The 16,768-nt window shown below is 39.1% G+C and overlaps 1 protein-coding gene across 1 annotated transcript; it reads right to left on the reverse strand.

Moving 5' to 3' along the window:
- Positions 1 to 775: 775 nt before the first annotated feature.
- Positions 776 to 1,783, reverse strand: LOC126722277 (uncharacterized). Its single transcript, XM_050425436.1, has 2 exons — positions 1,542 to 1,783; positions 776 to 1,441 (listed from the first exon to the last, which is right to left on the reverse strand). The coding sequence occupies exon 2, from the start codon at positions 1,421 to 1,423 to the stop codon at positions 896 to 898; it is 528 nt and encodes a 175-aa protein (XP_050281393.1). The 5' UTR covers positions 1,424 to 1,441; positions 1,542 to 1,783; the 3' UTR covers positions 776 to 895.
- Positions 1,784 to 16,768: the final 14,985 nt, after the last annotated feature.

The raw sequence follows: 16,768 nt of genomic DNA on the forward strand, positions 1-16,768 counted from the left end.
TCACATGCAAGTGGGAGCACTGGTGGTGTGAGGACTAGAGGACAGCTTGCTGCACAAAGGCCACCAAAAATGAATCCAGTGGGTGGAAAGAGGAAAGAGTAAAGGCAAGAAATGAATGAAGCTAGTGGGTACGCATGCCAGCATTGGGAGTAAAGCTAGTGGGAACATGTGGGCCTTTTTGGTTTTTTTTTTTTGTGAAGACCACTGTTGGCCTTTTGTAATTATCAATTAGTGTAAAAAACAGTCACTGCTGGCCTTGGAATGTGCTTTTTTGTAATTACTAATTAGTGTAAAAAACAATCACTGCTGGCCTTGGAATGTGCTTTTTTTGTAATTAAGGTACAATACACTCCAGGTTGTTATATGGAAGTTATGATATTACAGTTTGTATGGAACAATATTTGTCCAAACTAGATTATATGGAAGTTTATTTATTGCTGCTACAAATTGTGTCCAAGTATATTATTTTTATTGTGGAATGGTAAGCACAACCAAATTATATGAAAGTTTATTTATTGCTACTACAAATTGTGTCCAAGTATATTTTTCTAATAGAGTGTATGGGAAGTTTTTATTGTGGAATGGTTGTTATGGTATGCACAGCCAAATTATATGGAAGTTTATTTATTGCTACTACAAATTATGTCCAAGTATATTTTTCTAATACAGTGTATGAAAGTTTTTATTGTGGAATGGTTGTTATGGTATGCACAGCCAAATTGATAATTGACCATTACTTCTTCCATTGAATGGTTGTTAGGATATGCACAAAATACTCAAGAATTGACCAATTCTTCATTCATTGACACATCAAAACATTACATCAGTAGGCTAGTGCTATTACAATGCAAATTCATTAACACCATTGCCATAACTGTCTCTACTAACCAATTAACTACTTCAGGGGCAACAATCTAGGTCTCTTCACTCCAGAGAACTCAATTGAGCCAAAACACAATAACATAACAATAACAAAAAAGATCCATGACAAAATGCATGCAGACTTCCACATTCTTTGCTTCTCTTCAGCAAGAATGGCTTTTTCCTTAGCTTTTGCACAGACAGCTCGAGCCTTTCTCTCCCTCTCCTTGGCTTTGGCTTCCTCTTCAAGAGCCTTTTCTGCCATTTGCCTAGCTTCTTCTGCCGTTTCCAGAGCTGTCCTTTCCCTCTCATTTGCAAGTTGGAGAGCAGTCTGAAGCCTAGACATCTTCTCTAGAGCCAAAGGTGCAGCTTCATTCCCACGAGGACAGGTTGGGTTATCAATCCAAACAAAGAAAGGACACTTAGGGCCAACCTTATAACGGCTACAACCCAAGAACCTCCTCCCAAAATTGTGCAAACTCAAACTTGTTCTCAAAACACAAGTCTGCTCATTGCACATATGTCCACATGAACCCGAGAAATTACCACTTGATGAAGACATCTCAACATAACACAATTCCTGGATTTAGACTTTCACACAGTAAGTTCACACTTGAACAAAATCTGAAACCCTAAATCAGGAGCAGACCCAAATGCAGATGAAAAAACATCACACATACCTTGCCCAGGTTCGATGATGCAAACAAGTGCTTTCTCCCTCTCCACACGCTCCAAACCGCGAAGAACAAGCCTGATTGCACCTTGGGTGTCTCTCTCGAAAAGTGTTTGAGTTTTGGGGGTTTTGATTCGCATTATGTTCTGTTTTGGGGTTAAAAGGTGTTTTTGTAACGGCAGAGACCGAGGTGGGTTACGGAGAGTGACGGAAACACACCTCAGGTGGGTTAAGTGATACTTTTCAAACCACGGGTAGGCAAAACCACAGGTGGGTTATGTGTAATTATCCCTACTTAAAAAATTTAAACTCTCAGCTACAGTAAACTGCCATCTTTGGCAGCTGATAGTAGCTGGAAGTTAAACACAAATAATGTTGTTTATTTGGTTCACACGTGCTACTGCTTTCTCCTCTCTTTTCTCTCTTTTAGCTTCTCCTTTATTTCTAATTTTCTATCACCAACGCCTTTATGCCCAGCCTATCATCTTCTCCCTCTCTACTGAAATCAACTTTCTCACTCTATCTTGTCCCTCTCTCCTCTCTCGAGTTTGCTTGTAGCAGTTGGGTTGGGTTATGATCAGATTTACGATGGTCTGATCTGTGCTTCAGTGATTTGGTTGCGATTTTGGTGGTTGGGGGTTGAGGTTCTGGGTGGTAGTGACAGTGGCAGTGGTTGTTGTGGCTGCGGTGGTCGTTGAATGGGTTTTGTGTCTAATGAGTTGTGGTTTTTTGTTTTGTTTTGTTTTGTTTTTCTTTTCTTTTCTTTTCTTTTCTTTTCTTTTTTGGTTTTTTTTTTTTTCGATATTGGTGACTAGTGGTGACTAGTGGTGGTTGTGGGTTTGCTAGGTTGAGAGCATTTGTTCATCCCAACCCTTTTGTATGAGAGAGAGTGCCTTAGTCTAGAGAAACAAATCTCTTTATCATTTCTTCTCCTTTTCTCTCACAAATGACATATCCTTGAGAGAAATTTGTAACCTTCACCTCCATGATCACTAAACCTTGAGTGTTGTGAGTTTGTTGAAGGCCTAGAAACTTAGTGAAGCCAAATCAAATCCAAATCCTTTGTTGTTTTCCGTTTGTGGCTCAACGGTGGTGATTCCAATGAGCTTGATGAAGAAAAGACTCGGCAAAGTTGGTTGCTAGCTGCAGCTTGGATGACTTAAGTACACAGGAGATATAGGCTTGGAGGGTTTATAGTCATCCATGTACTACATTATTCATGCTAGTGGAGTTTTCCGATGGGTGGTCAGTGTGGGCACCCCAAAATATTTTTTGGTAGGTCGCACATTGGGTCCTTGGCAATGTGACTCTTGTGTGCTTGTGTCTCTAGAGTGGGGGGTGGGGGGGGGGGGGTTGTGAGTCCCTTTTTCTTATTTTTATTTTAGGAGTCACTATCAACCATTGGTTTTGTATTAGGTGTGATTGGTCACCAATGTGTCTAATTCGTTTTAGGTTACCTAATTAACTAAACCAAATTTTAAGGGCTCATTAATTAAGGCAAACCAAAAAGTCTCGAACCAAAGATCATGGACTTAGAAGTTTGATTACGCGTGGGGAAGGTGTTAGGCACCGTACAACGCCTATCTGAAGATAGTAACTCGTTTTAATTTAATTCAAACGTCAGCTTTTTGTGTAGAAATAGAGTACTTGGCATTTTGATTTTTGAAAAAAGAGTTTTACAAACAATATATACATATATACATGTGAGCAATTATTTACTTATAATTAGCATGTGAATATTAACTTTAATGAATATTTACGAACTAGCATGTGAGGTATATATGTAGATAGCATGTGTGAGGATATACAAGAACAACCATATGAGTAGAATATTTAATACATAGGTAGCATGTGAGTACTAGCTATTATAAATAAACAAACTACAACACACACACACAAATGGAGTTGGAAGAGTAGCAACTTGCTGTCATCCACCATTTTCTCATTTTTGTCATGCAAAAAAATATGACAAATAAAATTTATTAGTGCTAAAGAAAGTTATAGGGTCAATGTTAGCTTAAAGGGTGTTCAAGGACTCAAGGGAACGAACCATGAACACAAATCTTTAACTACGACTATTCTAAGAAAAGCTTGAGATTAGAATGTATGAAAAAAAAAAAGTTTACCATGTTAACTCTTTTTTTTTTTTTTTTTTTTTTTGATGCGAACTATGACAATTTTATTAAGAAGAAGAAAACATTACATCAGAAGCTACTAACTGCTCCACAAAAGGAGGACAAGTTCCTAACCAACTGAAAGAATCCGATAAGGACTTAGCGTGTTGGGCTAACCCATGCGCTACCTTATTACCACATCGTGGCACAACAGAAAACAAGCAATCCCTGAACCGAGTAGCTTGAAGCAAGGATCCTGAGATCAAATTGTAGATACTGGTTGGAGGATTAACAGAGCCTGTGAGGGAGTTATGAACAACCAACGAGTCACCTTCAAAGATCGCGGAACTGATACCACGTTCCCAAGCGAACCTCAGTCCTTCCTCCATCGCCTTGGCTTCAACTTCCAGAGGACCCAAGTGAATCTTCATGCTCAGCGCAGCGTACACCAGCCCAAAGTGATCCCTAATAACGACTCCGATGCCCACAGCACGTTGTCTCTCAAAAACCGCTCCGTCAACATTAACTTTGAGCCACGAATGTTGAGGAAGAACCCAGCCAACCTCAACCTCTGGATTCTTCACCTTGATACGATGATTTGCCACTTGAAACTCTTCTAAAAACTCCAACGTCCAGCCAGCAATACCAGAAGCCGTCTTGCGAGCCCCACCCACTCGAACTTCATTTCTATTGGACCAAATACCCCAGGCAACAATAAATAGACGAGCCAACTCCTGGACCGACCACTGCTTCACATTCCGAGCATACCAAACCAGATCAATAAATTCACGCACCTCTCCCACGTCTGGACCGAGATCGATATTCGCCGCTATCCACACCTCCTTAGCCTTATCACAATGCCAAAGCACATGTGTCGTAGACTCCACAGCTGCCCCACACTCATCACAAATGTCATCCTGGGTTACTTTCCGGTAGAACAAATTAGCCTTTGTTGGCAAAATGTTCCTACAAGCACGCCATGCAAAATTCTTAATTTTATTGGGCAGAGGTAACTTCCAGATACACCTCCAAAAGGACACCATGTGCTGTGACGTCGAGCTCTCACCCTGCTCTGTATCATTCCTAGCTTGGCGAGCAACACGATAAGCACTGCTCACAGTGAACCGGCCAGCAGGAGTATAAGCCCAAATCAGCCTATCTGCAGGCAACGATGGACTAAGAGGAATAGAGAGGATAGCTTCAGCATCAAAAGGAAGAAACACCTCATGGATTATATCAGACTTCCAGGTTGCTGTCTCCGTATAAATAAGTGCAGAAACTAAAGCATCATCAGGAAAAAAATGGGGAACAGTTGCAGGTTTATGTGAGGGCGGGGAAGGCAGCCACTTATCTCTCCACAAGCTGACCGAACTCCCATTACCAATTTGCCAGCGACATCCTAATTGAACAACCTTCTGGGCTTCCATAATACTCCGCCAAGAGTAGGATGGGTGCCTCCCCAACGAAGCAGTCACAAAATCTCCATGTGGAAAATACTTGGCTTTATACACTCGATAAAATAATGAGTTTGGACAATTCTGAAGCCGCCACCCTTGTTTGGCCAGTAAAGCAATGTTAAAAGCTTTCAAGTCACGAAAACCCATACCTCCTTCCTCTTTTGGAGCACACATTTTATCCCAACTTAGCCACATCAATTTATTTTGGTTTTCCTGCTGCCCCCACCAAAAACGCCTCACCATGCCAGCAAGTTCATCACACAAAGCATCAATTTAACTCTTTATTGTTTTGAAAAAGCACTTTTTTTTTTTTTTTGGAAAAGTTTTTATATAGGATTTTTGAGAAAAAAAACTTTTTTTTTTTTTTGAAGGAATTCCAATGTGGTAAAGACTATTTTTTATTTTTTTTTGGAAAAATTCTCTCTTATTTTCATATTAAAAAAAAGGAAAGAAAGTTTTTGAAAAATTCTTTTTTTGAAAACATTTTCCAACGTGGTAAAAACGTATTTTTTGGAAACCTATTTTTTGATTTAGTATTATTTTTAATTAAAGGGAGGGGAAAACATTTTTTGAGGGGAAATCTAACGCGGTAAAAACATTTACTAACATGGTAAAAAAAACATTTTCCCTTTTTCTTGGCAAAAAATTTGGATTCCCTCAAGGAGGGAAGAGAAAAACAATTTTTTTGAGACTACTATTTTGAAAACACCTATTTTTTTTTTAATGTGGTAAGAACATTTTTTTTAGAGAAACATTTTTTTAGAACACCTTCTTTAAATTTTTAAGAAAAGAATGGAGGGAGATTTTTTTTTGGAAACTTTTTTGAAAGGAAGAGATTTTTTTTTTTTTTTTAGCAAAACATCTTTTGGAAAAACTCTCTTTTTTTAAGAAAACTTCATCATTCTTTTTGAAAAGGGTGAAAAGGATTTTGAGAAGCACTTCCTTAGAATAGTTGTGTAAAGAAGTTGTTTTACCCAAGCATATTTATTTTATGGCAACAGTATTGATGAGAAAAATAAAAGGACAACAATAATAAAGTGCAGAAAATAAATTGCAAGGAAAATAAAGTGCAAAAATTTAAATGACATAAAAGTAAAGAGCTGAAATATTGTAAAGGTTGATTGAAAAGTTTCTTTTTTTGTCTCTCTTAAATAGATTAATCTCTTTCAAGCCCTATGGGTCTTTCATCATAAAGAAATGAGAGTTTTAAACCATCAACCATTCTTATTAGACATACCCATATTGTGCTCTAATGGAGGTTTAAAAACCATTTAAGAGAGAAGGAGCAGAAAATCTTTTTATTTATTTATTTAATATTTAGGTATCTAGATATAATATATATATATATATATATATAGACACACACATATATATAAGTGCAATAAAGTAAAGAGGGACGGGGATTGTGCAAGAAAATTAAAGGGATGACATAAATTAAAAGGAGAGGGGATTGCTTTAAATGTTAAGCAAGGAAAATAAAATCCTAGATGCTTAGGTGGGATGAGATTTCTTCTTCCTAAGGGTACTTCCCATACAAACCCTAGGAGATGGTCCTACTCATCTAGGAAACAAGCACAATATCATAAAAAAGCAATAGTAACCTGGACATAAAGATAAAGAGAGATATTTACACAATAACAAAATAAAGAGACAGTATAAAGGAAAGCACTTCATATATAAATAAATATGATGTTTACAAGATAGTAAAAGGAAATGGGATGGGTGTAGTCATTAAGAAAGTACCCCATCCCTATAAGCTTACCCACAAAATTACAAGTAAAAAAAGGGAAGAGGATCTTTCTTTGTGGTGGGTTTCCTAGAGAGGGGGAAAAGAATTTTTTTCAGAATTTCTAGGGTATTTTTCTTAGAATTTTTCCACTCTTACTCTATTTTTTCCTATGTTTCTCACTTTTACTTCCTATTTTTTCTAAAAAATGAGGGGGTGTTTATAAGGGGATGAGGAAAATGGGGGGCTAGCTAGGTGTAACATGTTACACCTAAGCTAGGATGATATGTTGTCAATATAGTATATTTCATTAGGGATTTCCTTTTCCTTCATCATCCCATTGTCTTTTGCAATTTTCTTTGGAGTGAATGGAATTAAAAATTGTTTTAAGAGAAAGCCAAGAGGTAGTTGATTGAGCAAGAGTTTAAAAATTAGACTTTTATTTAGAAAAGAAAAAGAAAAGAGTAGACTAGGAGAAGAGAAACGATATTGGGCTTGAGAATAACGAGCAAAGAGAGTGGAATTTGGCTTGGAATGAGTGCTACCACCGCCTTGTCCACAATTGAGCCTCTTTCTTAAGGAATTATCTAATGGTCAAAACTAAGGACAATGCTGATGATGATTATCTGAATTCGCCATCACTTTCTCTCTCAAAGTTTCTTTGAAACGGTAGTTTTAGTGGGAAAATGTGCCAATGTGGCAAAGTCCAGCTCCCGCTTTCTCTCTTACATGGGTTTATTCTTGGTTTTTACCAATGTTATTAATTCCATTCCGTTCCGACCGGAACAGTTGGAAAATACTATATTGGTAAACAAACCGAAACAGTAACTCACCCTATTTCACTCCGGAAATTTTTTTGGGTCATTTTGGTTTATTTCAAGTGTTTTGGATTGTTTCGGTAAATACCGGTTGAAATTCAAGATTTGGCCGGCATGAAGTTTGTACTATAAGAAAAAATTTCTTAAAAACTAAACAAATTTGCATTTTGTACACATAAAAACCTCAAAAAGGAAAAAATGAAAAGAAAAGAAATGAATAAACGTACCCTGTACAGCTAACAAAAAAAATTCACAGTGAGAAATTTGAGAGTGAGAATTGGAGAAGAGGCATTGGTACTGAACTACTGATAGAAGATGAAGAAAAGTGATACTGTGATAAACTCATAAAAGTGGAGATGAAGATGAAGATGTGTTGAAATTCAAAAGTGGGTAGTGTAGAAATCGAGGGGACAGATCATAGAAGACGTGCGTGGATAAGAAAAAGCAAGAGAAAAAAAGAAAAGGAAAAGAGACTAATATATAGCTAGTGAGGAAAAAATAATAATAAAAAGGTTGGAAATAAGTTTGTCTTGGGTAGTGTGCTTAGTTGAAGGAATGATGCCACTACCCCCAGCTTATTTCAATTTTGGCATTTTGTTGCATTAAAAGAATTAACGTGTATTTTAATTAAAATAATAGTATTTTAAGACTTGTGAGTTATATTAGATTAATTTTAAAGTAACAATTTTTAGAAATATATGAAAATATAAATTTTAAGTTTTTATAAAAGTAATAGGATATGAAATTATATATATATATATATATTTTTTTTTTTTTGGAACCTGAAACACACTGAAATGGTATGTCGAAATTGGCCGGTACCAAAATATTTCGTTCCACCGAACAAACCGAAATGGTGTTTGGAACGGTATTTATAACATTGGTTTTTACACACTTCTAACTTTTTGATCTTCATATATTCATCTTTTTATTTATTTTTATGTTTATAATGGTAAACTAACGAGGTGGGTTATGAAGGACTACTGAAAGTAATCTTAGATAGGTAAAGTGATGAAGTCCAAACCACAAATAGGCACTATTAAAATGGGTCTAACCACAAGTTGGTTTACTATAGTAACATTTTTTTTTCTTTATTCTTTTCCCAAAGGTGAAGGAAGATAGTGAATAGTGGTTGTTGTATGTAAACAGAGAGAGAAACAATTTAAAAAAAAATGTGAAAATACCATTTTAGTTCCTATATTTTGACCCTATTCCCATTTTGGTTCCTACTTTTTAATTTTACCGTATTTAGTCTCTAAAATCAAAAAGTGATCTTGATTTGGTCCCTACTATCATCTCACTAACAGAAATTGTCTACATGATAGACGAAGTGCATTGTTGGTGCAGTAACTTTCACAAATTTTCTTAAACTTTCTTGGTAACCAAACACATTATTAGAACTCAAGCTCATATTTACTTCCAGAAAAAAATCTGATCCAACTCATATTTTCCAAGCTCTCTCTTTCTTTCTACAAGCTGATTGAAGGTGATCTCTCTCTCTCTCTCTCTCTCTCTCTAAATCCATAGCCAAAAATCCTATTCTCTCTCTAAACTTAGGTCAGAAACCCAACTCTCTCTCTCTCTCTCTCTATCTCTCTCTCTAAATCTTGGCCGAAAACCCAGCTCTCTCTCTCTCTCTCTCTCTCTCTCTCTCTCTCTCTAAACCTATGGCCAAAAACCCAACTCTCTCTATCTAAACCCATGGCTGAAACCAATAGTGGCTTTCTCTCTAAACCCATGGACTTAATTGGTGGTGGCTTTTGGACTTGGGGTTGGAGGTGGTGTGGTTGTTGTGTTTAAGGTTGTGTGGCTATTTGTGGTTTCTAATTTGGGGTTTTGTTCATTGATTTGATATTTGAGTATTGTGTTTGGTTTCTCAGAAAACATAAGAAAATATGGGTTGAGTTTTGTATTTGGTTGTGCATGGGGGCCGAAAATCTGGGTTTGAGTTTTGTATTTTTGTGTTTGGTTTCAAAGCATAAGAAAATCTTGTTGAATGTCTTTGTGTTTTGTAAATTTTTGTGGGCATGTCTTTGTATTTTGTAAATTTGAGTAATTTTATGGGTTTGGTTGCTAAGAAAACGCAAGAAAAAAAAAATCTAGATTTTTTAACTTTATGGGCAAGGTTAGTTGGGAAGAAAATGAAGAACATGATTTACCGGGAAGAACACATGATCTGAGTTCTTAAAAAAAAAAAAATTAATTCTTTTCTTTTCTTTAAAAAAAAAAAATAAGTAGCTTAGAATTTTTATTATTATTTTTATCTGATGTGGCTTTTTTTTAATTAAATTGCTGACGAGGCATTTTTAAAATTCTAAATAATTTTTAAAATATTATTTTAATGTGACCAACAATGGACTTCGTCTACTATGTAGATAATTTCCGTTAGTGAGATGACGGTAGGGATCAAAAAGAGATCGTTTTTTATTTTAGGGACTAAATATGGTAAAATTAAAAAGTAAGATTAAAATAATGAAATTTAAATTTTAGTACTTATTTGGAAATTAGGATTAAAATTTAGGGTTTTACATATATAATGCTTACCTCACCTATTCTTTTTATAGTATGTAATAATTTTCAAATACACAATTAAGCAAGGTTTATACATTGCAGGGATATATTCATTGAGCTGGCTAGTTTCAAATCTCCGAACTCTCTTGGGTATTGTACTTTATAACTCAGTTTATTATATTTCCTTAAGTTCAATAAATTAGATCATATAACTAAATTAAAACATATAATTATTTTGAATTATATTATTTTAAAAATAATAACATTATTTATGTTTTATCAGTTAACATAAATGGAAACCTATAAACCTAAAAAACTGGTATCCAAGTTTTTCACATTAAGTGTTTGACAATTCCTATAATCACATCAACTAAGAATTGTTTCACGTTTGTAGGTAGGTTTTCTTTTGAAAACCCTACGACGGTGAAACAACTTGTCTGTCTCTTGCACAGACCATCTTTTCCCCAATTTTTGGTGGAAATCTTTTTTTGTTGTTTTTTTTGTCTACGCACGCTATGGACGATCTTCAAGGGAGATGGGTGAAGTTGTCACTCAATACAAAGGAAACCCAAATGGTAAACCTTTCTACTAACGTTGTGGAAATTGATGGCTAAGTTCTTTACCAAACAGAGGATAAATCTAGAAGCTATTATGAAAACGCTAAAGATCATGCGGAGGTATGGGGGAAGTTTTGATATACGCGACCTTGGGAACAATATGGTTATGCTTTTATTTGATGATGAAGATGACCCAAAGCATATATTGATGCAGGGACCATGGCCTTTCGATAAATACATGGTTAGCTTATTTCATCTAGGTGAAGCTACAATAGTGGAGGATACTAGGTTTGATACAACATCCTTTTGGGTACAGATTTGTGGGCTACAGATTAGATGTATGACAAGGGAGAATGTTGCGGCCATTGGAGGCACTTTGGGCAAGGTTGAATGCGTTAAGGAATCTGCCAAAGGTGATTGTCGTAGATGTTGTATACGAGTTGGGATCAATATCAATATTACACAACCACTGTGTAAAGGTCGGCTAGTGAATATAGGAGGTCCTAAACCACAATGGATCTCGTTTAAATATGAACGCATGCCAATTTTATGATATTTGACGAGGGTGTTTTTAGGAAGAAATAAACTCATTACATACAAGGAAGCCAATGACTCCATTGAGCCCGTCAGCTTCATATGCGTGTGAAGTAATTCGAAATTGACAATGCCATAGGCCGATGACATCACCTCAAAACTCGACAACATCACCTCAAAACTTGACAACATCACCTCAAAACTCGACAACATCACCTCAATACTCGATGGCATCTACATGAGACGACAAGAATCCTTAGGCCGACGAGAAGAGAGAGGCTGACAGGAGCAAAAGAAGCCAACGGGAATAAAGAGCATGATGAGTCCAGTATGGCCTTGCTTGACCTCCACGAATATCTACACAAGGAAATATTTTGTACCCCACGATTAACTCTAATCAAGGGAATCCCTATAAGGAAAGGATCCCGCAAGATACGTGTATTTATGAGGATCTTACCTACAAGGAAAGACCCTTTCCATCAAGAAACAAATGTCAGCCCTACTCTACTATAAAAACCCCAAAACCCTGACAAATCAAGGTACGCATAATTTACCCCAGCTCTAGCACTCTAGAGTTGTGAAAGTTCTCTAACTTAACCTTCAGAGGGTATTTGGCCGGTACCACATCGGTACTTTCTGTAAGGTCTTCTTTTCTGTTTCACAGGTTCTGTCTAGAGCACGTGAGAACTATGCGACTCACTGATGATTTTTGGCATCATCAATTAGCGCGGTCTGTGGGAAAGAAGAGTAAAACAATAACAACCATATTACCACTTCTCAGACAAAGAGTTGTATGGTACTCACTCGCTCGATGGCAACCAATAACCATACCGAAGAAAAACCATGCACTGCTGCCCTTGAAAGGTAGGTATAGACCCTAGTCACGGCTATGGAATGCCTTACCAAGCAAAACCATGGCCTAAAGGAACAGATGCGCCAAAGGGATGCTGGGCCCAACAGTCACGGGGAGGAGCAAGAGGGCACCAACGCCGAAAGGAAGGACCGAGAAGGACCGGAAGGCAGCCATGCCCCAAGTAGGCAAAAGCGACAAGATACCAGCCGTCCATCTGTCACAAATACGACACCACCACATATGGTCGTGGAGATGCAGATGATGAAGGAAAGAATGGACTTCATGATGAATGCCCTCAAGGGGCGGGTGTTAAACGGCCTTGACAAGTTGGTCCATTGGACGGACTTGCCTTTCACAACACCCGTCACTTCGTTCCCCGTTCCTGTAAAGTTCCGTATGCCGCAGATAAAAGCCTATGACGGGTCAAAGGATCCCTTGGACCACCTGGAGTCATTCAAAACCCTCATGCACTTACAAGGTATGGCAAATGAGATCACGCGATGAGCCTTTACAACTACGTTGAAGGGTCCCACAAGAGTGTGATTCAACAGATTGACACCCAACTCTATCGGTACCTTTAAGGAGTTAAGCGTGCAGTTTGCCTTGCACTTTATCAGGGGACACAGGTATAAGAAATTCACTGTATGCCTAATAAGCATCAAGTAATGGGAGGATGAGACACTAAGGTCTTACATAACCCGTTTCAAGAAGGAAGTTGTCTCAATAGATGAAGCTGATGACAAGATACTTGTTGCTGCATTCACCAATGGTCTGCGGAAGGGGAAGTTTTTGTTCTCTTTATACAAGAACGGCCTAAAGACCATAACAGATGTGCTTTACTGAGCTACGAAGTACATGAATGCAAAGGACGCACTGCTAGCTTGAGAGGAGAAACCTAAGAAAAGGGAAAGGCAAGAAGATGCCTGGTAGGAAAGGGGACGAAAGATAACTAGAATCAGAGACCGATAGGAGGACAGGCGCTCCAGACCCCCACTAGAAGGTTCACCAACTTCACCCCGCTAACTGCCCTGATTGATCAGGTGATGATGAAGATCAAGGACGACATGACATTGACATGGCCTGGTAAGTTAAAGAGAGATCCCAGCAAGAGGTCCAGAGATAAGTATTGTCGTTTTCATCGGAACCATGGTCACGACACGTCTGAATGCTATGACTTGAAGCAGCAGATTGAAGCCCTTATTAGACAAGAGAAACTACAATGATTCGTCAGCAAAGAAAGAGCAGATCCACAATAGGAGCAGGTCACTAGAAAGGATAACGAACGCCCTAGGCCAGTCATAGGGGACATAAGGATGATTGTAGGGGGCACCACAGCTTCTAGTTCATCCAAGAAGGCCCATAAGACTTACTTTAGGATGGTTTAGATTGTCCAGCTGACAGTTTCATCCCAAATATGGCAAGGATCGACAACCCTATAATTGGATTCTCGAAAGAAGATGCTTGATGTCTTCACCACCTACATGACGATACATTCATTGTTAGTATTCAGGTTGGCGACTACAACACTCATTGGGTCCTAGTTGATAATGGAAACTCTGTTGATATCCTCTACTACCCGGCATTCCAACAGATGAGGATCGAGAGAGAACAACTCATACCAGCTAATGCGCTGCTTGTTGAGTTCAGAGGAATAAGGTTATACCCCCTCGGCGCGCGGTAACATTTTTTGTGACGGTCGGTGATTACCCTCAACAAATTACTAAGGATGTTACATTCCTTGTTATCGACTACTCATTTGCCTACAATGCCATACTAGGCCGATCTACCCTTAACTCATGGAAGACCGTGACTTCAACCTTTCACCTGATGATCAAATTCCCCACTGAGTACAAAGTAGGAGAGGTACTTGGAGACTAAGTGGCAGCACGCAAGTGCTACATAGCAATGTTAGAGATGGATGACGACTAACAGACCATAAGCATTGAAGAACAGAGAGCGGTTGTAAAGCCCGTTGAAGGATTGGAGGAGATACTTCTCGATAACTCTAAGCCTGAGCAAACTACTAGGATCAGCACCCTCGCCAATCTGCCAGTCCGTCAATAGCTCACGACATTCCTAAAAGAAAACCAAGACGTCTTTGCGTGGAGTCATGAAGACATGCCCGGGATCGACCCTTCAGTCATGGTGCACAGGTTGAATGTGTCACCCTCTTTTCCCCCTATCCGTCAGAAGAAGCGAGTGTTCGCCCAAGAACTAGACCGGGCTAAGTGGAAGAAGTCCACAAACTGCAAGATGTAGAATTTATCAGAGAGGTGTACTATCCCGACTGGCAGGCCAATGTAGTGATGGTTCAAAAAGCCAACGAGAAATGAAGGATGTGTGTAGACTTCACAGACTTGAACAAGGCGTGCCTCAAGGATAGCTACCTACTCACGCGGGTTGACATCCTAGTAGACTCAACAGCAAGACACCGGTTATTGAGCTTTATGGATGCATTTTCTAGTTTCAACCAGATTAAATTAGACGAAGCTGACTAGGAGAAAACCTCGTTCGTCACCAATCAAGGCCTCTTCTGCTATAAGGTGATGCCATTCTCAAGAACGCAGGCGCAACATATCAGAGGCTTATGAATAAAATATTTGTACATCAGATTGGAAGAAATGTTCAAGTTTACGTGGATGACATGCTAGTGAAAAGCCGAAGGGAGGAAAATCATCTAAACAACCTCAAGGAGACCTTTGACGGCCTCCACTCTTACAACATGAAGCTCAATCCAAGCAAATGTGCATTTGGGGTGATGACTGGAAAATTCTTAGGGATTATGGTGTCTCAGAGAGGTATTGAAGTCAACTCAGAAGAGATCTGGGCCATAATGGAGATGGCACCACCAAGGAACACAAAAGAAGTGCAATGCCTCAATGGCAACGTGGCTACGCTAAACAGGTTCATTTTGAGGGTGACGGATAAGTGTTTGTCTTTCTTTCGCATGCTGAAGAAGTCCTTCGAGTGAACAACTGAATGCCAACAAGCTTTTGATGATCTAAAAGCATACCTCTCTTCCCCACCATTGCTAAGTCCCTCCCATCTAGGGGAAGAGTTATTTCTCTATCTAGCCATCTCTCCGATTGTCATCAGTGCGACCTTAGTTAGAGAAGAAGACAAGGTGCAGAAACCCGTGTGCTATACTAGCTGAGCACTCTATGGCGCAGAGGAGAAGTACCCACCGATGGAGAAGCTCAACTTCGCTTTAGTTACCGCAACCCGTAAGCTCAAGCCATACTTTCAGGCCCACACTGTGGTTGTTCTGACAAACAAGCCTCTACGGCGGGCAATGAGTAACCCCAAAGCAGCTGGACGAATGGCGCTATAGGCAATAGAATTATGCAAATTTAACGTATAATACCGCCCGCGTACTTCCATAAGGGACAAGTGGTCGCTGACTTCATTGCGGAATTCACCAACATGGAAAGCTAAAGGGTAGAAGAGCATACCCAATGGAGTATTCACATGGATGGATCGTCTAACAGGCAGACTGGTGGGGCAGGAATAGTGCTTTGTTCTCTAGAAGGGGACGAGATCGAGTGTATGGTTCGTCTCAACTTCCCTATGACCAACAATGAAGCAGAGTACGAGGCCTTAGTGGTAGGACTGGATCTTGCCAAAGCCGCAAGGGCCACAAGTGTGGTTGTGTACTGCGATTCTTAGGTGGTCACAAGTCAGGTGAACGGTGACTACAAATGCAAGAGAGAGAGAGAATGAAGAAATACCTAGAGCAAGTAAGGAAACGAGTGGGCAAGTTTCAGGCCAAGTTTGTTCAAATCCCCAAGGAAGAGAATGAGCAAGTCAACTGTCTTGCCAAAGCCGCATCAGTAGAACACATGCTCATCCCCAGTAAGATACTTTCTTTTGTTTAGCTCTTACCTTTGATAGATTGTGTTGGTGTGCAAGAAATAGACTCGGGAAGTAATTGGACCACACCGATAGTTTCTTATTTGAAAGAAGGTACACTACCTGACGGTAAGGAGGCCGTAAGAAAGCTGAAAGTCCAAGCAGCATGATTTGTCCTGATAAAGGATGTTTTGTATAAAAGAGGCTTCTCCTGCCCATACCTAAGGTGCTTGGGTGCCAAGGAAGCAGACTTTGTCATAAGAGAAGTCCATGAGGGGATCTGCGAGAACCATTTTGGGTCACGGTTGTTGGTGCATAAGCTGATTTAGGCTGGATACTATTGGCTCACTATGCAGAAGGATGCCCAAGCCTATGTCAAAGCCTGCGAAAAATGTTTAAGGTTCGTCCACATCATCAAACAACCAACAGAAGAGCTTACTCCAATGACGACCCCATGGCCTTTCGCTCAATGGGGATTAGACATCATGGGCCCATTCCCAATAACAATGAGACAGTTGAAGTTCTCAGTGGTCGGCATGGATTACTCTACCAAATGGGTGGAAGCTGAAGCCCTACCCACCATCACAAAGAAGAACGTCCGAAGTTTCGTCTGGAGAAGCATCATCTACAGGTACGGGATCCCTAGAATCTTGGTCTCAGATAACAAAAAACAATTCAACAACGACTCGTTCAGAGATTTTTGCTCACAACTAGAAATCAAGAATCACTACTCCTCATTCGCTCACCCTCAGGCCAATGGATAGGTTGAAGTTATGAACCGATCCTTGCTCAAAATCATCAAGACTCGGCTCGAG

This window comes from Quercus robur, chromosome 4 (genome assembly GCF_932294415.1).
Source record: "Quercus robur chromosome 4, dhQueRobu3.1, whole genome shotgun sequence".
Taxonomy (NCBI): domain Eukaryota; kingdom Viridiplantae; phylum Streptophyta; class Magnoliopsida; order Fagales; family Fagaceae; genus Quercus; species Quercus robur.

What these genes read in the sequence shown, in the direction of transcription:
- LOC126722277 (XM_050425436.1), bottom strand. Translation starts at nt 1,423, where the DNA reads ATGTCTTCATCAAGTGGTAATTTCTCGGGTTCATGTGGACATATGTGC.